This window comes from Leptonychotes weddellii, chromosome 14 (genome assembly GCF_054177405.1).
Source record: "Leptonychotes weddellii isolate Sample4059 chromosome 14, ASM5417740v2, whole genome shotgun sequence".
NCBI lineage: Eukaryota > Metazoa > Chordata > Mammalia > Carnivora > Phocidae > Leptonychotes > Leptonychotes weddellii.
Genome location: NC_138382.1, coordinates 20701652 through 20708961, shown reverse-complemented (window position 1 = coordinate 20708961; position 7310 = coordinate 20701652). Strand labels below are relative to the sequence as shown.

The 7310-nt window shown below is 42.4% G+C and overlaps 1 protein-coding gene across 2 annotated transcripts in view; it reads left to right on the top strand.

Annotated features, from left to right (window-relative positions):
- Positions 1-7310, top strand: part of FRMD3 (FERM domain containing 3) — a 273925-nt gene that overhangs the window by 150270 nt on the left and 116345 nt on the right. For both annotated transcript variants that reach the window (XM_081802886.1, XM_081802885.1), the window contains exon 3: positions 5822-5864. In XM_081802886.1, the coding sequence (XP_081659012.1) occupies positions 5822-5864 (43 nt within the window). The remainder of the gene's footprint in view (positions 1-5821; positions 5865-7310) is intronic.

Genomic DNA, 7310 nt, shown 5'->3' with positions numbered 1-7310 from the left:
CTTAGGGGTTCTGGAATCTACCCCACCCCCAAGACCACAGAGAAGGGAATCAGGGCATAGAGGGGCTAGTCAGCGCTCTGCTTTTCACCCTCTTTGTGAGGCTTCATTCACCTGCTCCTCTTTGCTTCCAGCTGCTATCAATCAAAATAAATTTGTTCTAAGAAGTGACTTGAAATGGTCACGCTAGATTGTCCAGACTGAAAACCCTGTTAAATTGGGACCTCCCAGAGGGGGATATGCAGGTTACTGGGGTTCAAGCCCACGGCAAAAGGAATAAAACCTCCAAGGGAAGGATTTCAAATACCATGGAGGGAGGGCAGTTTTTGGTGGGGAGTTAGGGAGGCTTTCTTGGCTCTGGTACCCACAAGTGGATTTGGAGATAAAAATTCCAGTTTTGTTAGGAAATGTTCCCAGGAAAAAGACTTTCAGGAGCTTGGGGGGATTGGGGCAGGGAAGGGAAGGAGGTCACACAAGTGTGTGATGTTGAGCAAAGTTGTACAGAGGGTAACTTGGGCTGAAAGCCACAGAGGATTTCTGCAAGAGTGTAGGTCCTGCTTTAGAGTTGTCCTGGCCAAGGGGCGAGAGAGCAGAGGTATTTATCCTCCCACATCTGTCACTTCTTAACCTGACAGTTAAGAGGTGAGTGGGGGAGGCTCATTCTCCATCCTGCATTGGGTTCCAGTAAGCTGAGGCAGCCTTCCCCAAAATGATTAAGCTGCTATATAACTAAGGGGAAAAGGGCATCCAGGGGGAATTGGGCAGAGCCCTGCCAGGTTCTCTGCAGACACCTTCCTGATACTTTCAGATCATGTTATAAATATAACAGGGAGAAAACAGATCAGGGCATGCATCCTCTGGTTCATCTTACTTCCTAAGCTCATTAGGTAGAATCACTGATTGGATTTTAGCTTCTTTTTTTTTTTTTTTAAGATTTTTTAAATTATTATTTATTTGACAGAGACAGAGAGAGACACAGTGAGAGAGAGAACACAAGCAGGGGGAGTGGGAGAGGGAAAAGCAGGCTTCCCGCTGAGTAGGGAGCCCGATGCGGGACTCGATTCCAGGACCCTGGGATCATGACCTGAGCCGAAGGCAGACGCTTAACGACTGAGCCACCCAGGCACCCGGATTTTAGCTTCTTTAGTCTTTGGAATTCCTATTCTAAATGAAAGTTGAGAAAATGAAGGTTTCAGCTATAGTAAACTAGCCGCAAATTCAGATATTTGGTTGGCAGGCTTTTCTTTCTACCTCTCTCAGGGAATTTCCATTTCCAGTATGGAAACAGACTTAAAACACAAAACAAAACAACAAAAAAAACACAACTAGCATATATTCCAAGTAGCAATTGCAAGGAAAATAGCAATGCAGTAAATGTTCTGAGCCTCAGATCTAATTACTAAGCACACAGCATCCTGGTTGTTTCTTTCTCACCGGCGTGTAATCCATCTGTACATATAGTAACAGCAGGAGTTGTTGGTGTCGTACAGACTTGAATTCATTGCCCAACTCACAACTCTAAAAGGAAGAAGGAAAAAGGGGAGGAGAATTACCTTTCATGTAGAGCAGAAGGCAGATGGGATGGGAGTGTGAGAGGAAGAGAGGGAAAGAGGTGGGCTCACCAAGAGGGGCCATTGCACCAACTTGGGAGTGTCTGAGTGAATGCAGAGAAGATAGGAACAGCTGGTGTTTACTGAGCTTTAACTAGGCTCTAAGCTCTGTTCTAAGGACTGCTTTAATGCATTAACCTACTTAAACCTCACAGTGATGCTGTAAGTGGGGAGACAGAGGAAGAAACATGCTGGAGGTCACATCACTAGTAAGTGGCAGAACTGGGATTTGAACGCAGAGCTGGTGGCTTAGCTGGACTTGGCATCTCCCTGTTATGTACAAAATTCTTTGTCTTGAGTCTAAACTACATAAAAATTCATCTTTATCCTCTGAGTAGAACTTAGCTTCCTTTTTTTTTAAATTGAATTTTATTATTCATGTAATGGGTGAATACATGTAAAAAGTATAAGCTAAAACATCACAGATAAAACAGAAGTCATGGTTTCCTTTGAGTAACACTTCTAAATTCCTGTTTTCTCCCTGCTATGTTTATTGTGTATCATTTCAGATCTTTAAAAATACATTTAGATGCTTACTATGTATTCTTTGAAAATATAGGGTAGTGTTTTGTACTTTTTACTTAAAAAAGAAAACACATTAATTATATGATACCATAGCTCAGAGGTTCCCAAACTTTGTTGATTTATGGCTCTCTTAGTATCTTAGTAATTATTTCATGGGGCCCTAGGTCAAAAGTACTTATTTCATGGTGCTCTACCTAATAAGAGTTAGGGACAACAAACTTAGTATTTATGTCCTAACAGCTTAGTGGCCATTTAAAACATGACCTACATGAAAATAGTATTTCCAGTTCATTCTTAACCACAATTACCTGGGAACAGGATGTGGGCACCTGTCGGGCAGCCCCTGGCTCCTCAGATTCCAGGACCAGATCAGATAGATATTGCCATACTCATTGCCTCGCACATGGTACTTGCTTTTTACCACAGCAACCGCTAAAAACCCAGCGTTGCAAAAAGTATGACATCAAAAGAAATATAGCATGATCTAATGTTAGAGCTGGGAACTTCCTTGAGCTGCTAGTTTGCACAGTGGGTATCTGACAGATTTCTAGAATGGCTCCTTTTCCCTGGGGCGCTTCAGTGCATGATTTGAGAACTGTGGCCATAGTTATAAATTTTGCAGTTCACTTTTTTCATCACACAGTGTGTTTTTAGAGATCTAACCATGTTACCCATCAAGATCTACCTCCTATAATACACTGAAGAATCCTCTAGAATATGAACAGATGACAGGTTATTTACCATTTTCCTGATGATGGCCATTAATAGTCTAATGTTTTATAATTTAATATAATCTTGCAGTGAGAATCCTTGTTATGTTCCTCTGTGTTCATGTGGGCAAATTGGGGAATAAGGGAATTGTGGGGCCATAGGCCAGTCAGAGTTTTAAATTTTAATAAATGCTCACAAACTGAGCTTGACCCTGTCCAAAGAAATGATTTACTATAATCCCTTGAAACATGACTAATACTGGCTTATTTTTCTTAGGGCTCTATACCCCATGACTATCCCCACTGCAGAAGAATAGTTGTCCTGGTAGAAAAGTATGTAGTGGTCACACTGTAGATGTATGTCATTAAATACATGAGGTTTGAGAGGCAAGGGTAAGGTGTGAATAGGCCAAGGGGAGGAGGAAGGTCAGAACCCATCAGAAACTGCAGGGTGTATTTCGTAGGACAAAGTAGTCATTCATTTAGAGTAAATAGCTTACTTAGGGCACAGATGGCAAATATTTTGCAGGCATACCTTCCATGTTCCCTACCCCTCCATGGCAGACACAGCCAATCCATCATGGCACTCATTCTCACTGAGACTTTGATCCTTCTTCATGGCCCTGGGAGATTGCTACCAACTAACTGATATGGGCATATAAAAATGAAATGTACCTGTCATCCCTGGAGGCAGAGAGGAGGAGGAAAGGCAGGTTGAAGTTAGGCAGAGAAGGGCTAAGGAGTTCAAATGATGCCAAGCAAAGAGAATTCGGAAAATGCATTTCAGACATTATTGGCCAAATGACTAGTGATTCTCCTTTGTGAGACAAGAGCAGTAGGTATTGATCTCAGTTGGTATTTGTTTTCTTGCCTTAGTTCTAAATTATCCTATTTCTAAAAAAATAATCATCAGAGGCCCCTTTTATTATTCTCCTCCATGGGATATGGTCTACTAATTAAATGGTCTACTGTACTTATTAAGTAAAAACAGCGTCAGCAAACAAACATTTATTGATATTTTTCACATGCCAGGCATTTTAAGTGTGTCATGTTTATTTTTATTAACTTCTAAAATCCTTGCAACAGCCGTGCAAGTAGGTATTACTGCTATTCCCATATGATAGTTGCAGAAATTGAGAGCAAGGTTAAACATTTTGTACATGGTTATACAGCTAGTAAGTGGCCCAATCAATATGTTTTTCCACTGTTCAGTGATAACTGTGTAAATGCCAAGCATTGCTTCTGACTAGAAGGAGATAACCAAAAGTAGAATGATGGTCTCCAAAGGCCTGGAGAAAAGGGTGGGCCGAGTGACTGTTTATTAGGGCTAGAGTTTCAGTTTTACAAGGTGGAAGTGCTTTGGAGAAGGATGGTAGTGATGGTTGCGCACCATTATGAATGCATTTAATACTACTGAATTGTACACTTAAAAAGGTTAGGATGGTGAATTTGATGTTGTGTATGTTACCACAATTAAAAAAATGAAAAAAGGAGGAAAAACCAGGTTCTCCAAATGAACAGACCTAATTTTGATCAGAAGCAAAGAAACTTGCCGTGTCCATTTGTGCAATACATCAGAGGTAAATGTGTGGTTTTCTGTCCAACTCTTCATGACATTGACATGGTTAAAAAAAACCCTATTCTTGTTTTAGAAGACTGTAGTGATCAGACACCCTGGATTGGAAACTCTTGATTTGACCATTCCATTTTTCAGCTCCTGGGGAAAGAAGGAATGTTTGTCGAGAATAATGTTTTAGAGCAGACTGATCTTTGGGGAGGCCACATGGCCAAGGTGAAGGGCCTGTGCTCTGGAATCCCACCGTGCGCTGGTTTCACCACTTAATCTCTGGGTGACCTTAGGCTAGTTGTCTAGTGTTCTGAGCCTCCTAATTTCTCATCTGTAAATGGGGTGGTAGTGATGGCCCATGGAAATGTTTAGAGTAGCACCTGGCATTTAGGAAGCACTCAACATAGGCTAGCTCTTCTTCGACTTTCTGGTTATGCATTTATATCAAACGGTAGGGACACTACGGAACTCTGAGGCTTAACTGGATGACACAAATGGGGTATAAGCCTCAAGGTATGGTAAGCGTCCTCCTTTCCTCTCTAGTATTGAGTGTGAGGGGTGCCCGGTAAGTGAGGGCTCTCTGACCTCCTGATGGATACCAATGGCACTCCTATTGTCTTTATAAACTGCAGGTGTATAGAGCAATGCTTCCTGACATGCCCTAAGTGGCTTTAGGGACGTCAATGGTTAGGGATATTAAAAGCTGCCTGGCTCTCAACATGTTGGAATGACCTCCACTCACAGTGTGGAGCGAGCTGGCTGCTGGGATCAGCATGTATCTGCTTCGAATGCCTGTCACTAACACCATTTTGAGCTACCCAGGTCTTTGGGCTTCTTTGTTTTGTGATAGAGCTGGTTTTTCTTCTAGATGATCTCAATCTTCTGAAGTAAGATATTTATCACTTGTTCCTCCCTACTATAAGAGAAGAATTGCCTCTGTGTGATGGGGCTAATGCTGGCTTGGCCCACTGTTCACCTGACAGGGGCGACCTGGCAGGGGGATGGGGTGCTGAAGCTGTCTTGGACTGTGACTCTTTGAGGTCGTGGATGTCCAAGTCTTTAGCCATTTGTGGCTTGCCCAGAGCAATGGAGCTCCATCACCTAGGGTCCACTAGAGCCATGAGAATATCCCATTGAAGTGCATGTTCTCTCCCTAGTTCTTCTCTCTTAGTAGGACTCAAGTACTACTCTAACTGTTAATTCTCAGTAATTTATAACCTTGCCTGTTGTATTTTCATTATGGAATTGTTTGTATTGATCTTCAGAAGGTGGAACCTTGAGGAAATATTTATGGGAACCAAGACTGTACTTTGGAAAAAGACTATATTAAATTTCTCTTAGCTATTAAGTATGCATCACATGGTTCAACAATTTGACCTATAATCTCTCTCTTTTTTTTGTTTTCTCCCTAGCACTGGCTTGAGCCTAATAAGTCCATCTCCAAGCAAATGAAATGTAAGTGTCAATCTGTGGTTTCACTTTTGCTATGAACTGTCCAAAGATAGGTTCTGTTTCTTGACCAAGTTTCTCCTTCCGAGGAAGAAATGGCTGGAGCTGAAGATCTGTGGGTGGGGGCTTCTCTCTCTCCTGTTGGGTGCTGTGTGACTTCTCTTTGCTGGCCTTCACCTTCCCTGTAGTCACTCTTCCCATCACCTTATCTTCAGAGTTCATATTCGAACAGGAGCATTGGAATTAGATGATTAAGTATTGGTTAAACATAACCACCAGGTGCCCGGTTCCTTTGGATTGTGGGGGTTGCTAGTAAGTGGTTCAGGGTGGAAGGTGCAGTCTTGCGGGGATGAGAAAAGTGGGTGTATTTTGAAACTAAACTCTTGCCGCTAACTTTACTGAAGACTGTTTTATTCTTTTTCTATTCTTCAAACTCCCTGCAATAATTTCTTCCCCCTGAGTAATTGTTTTCAATCTCTTGTGTTCTGAACTTTTTTTTTTTTTTAATTGATGAACTCTTGGGAAAGTTGCCTTGGGAAACATCTTTCTAGAAAATCTGGTCATCCACTTTGGGCGTTGTGAGGAGGGTGTTGACTGGGTCCTGGATGGCATGTTTTGTCTTGGTCATCCGTGCTAGGCTGTAGTCAGCCTGCTTTTATTTATGATTTGGAGCAGGGCTTCTGAAATGCACTTCAGAAATTCATTGCCTGCCCTGAAATCCATTTATCGCTCCGTGTCAACTTTCCCAGGGCTCTGAAATGTAGGCGATAAATCAGTTTCTCATCGGAAATCAGTTTAGCGCATATTATGTCACTTATCATTATTCAAGGGATTCTTTCCTTTTTCAAATATAAAGAAATTATTCTGGGCAGGGTTTTTAAGTGGGAAAAGTAAGAAACTGAACATGGATGGCAGACTAGCAACCAATACATCTATTCCTTAACCCTCCTTTTTCTCCCTCCTGTTCCCTCCCCCCTCATCCCTCCTTCCCTTTGTCCCTTTCCATTCCTCTTCTTTCCCTCCCCCATCTCTCTGGAACAAACTCTGTCTGATCAGTGCAGGAAAGACAGCCATGTTGTTCTGGGGAAGGCTGATGCCCATGGCTGCTGGGAGCCATGGCTGTTGCAGGAAGCTGACAGGAAAGTTGCATGAGGTGAAAACAGGAGCAGCAGTGGACATGCCTTGTCCAAAGAGGTCAGTCTGTTGGGGTACAGCTGGAATAAAATCGGAACAAGCATCCAAGAAGAAATAGGACAGAGGTATCGAGAAGCTCTATATAGAATGATATGAAGGATAAGAATGAATTAGCATGTCTGGAAAAAAAAATTGCTGGAGCACCTGCGTAGCTAACTCAGATTAAGCATCTGACTCTTGATTTCTGCTCAGGTCATAATCTTGAGGTCCTGGGATTGAGCCCATGTGGGGCTCCTTACTCAGTGGGGAATCTGTTTG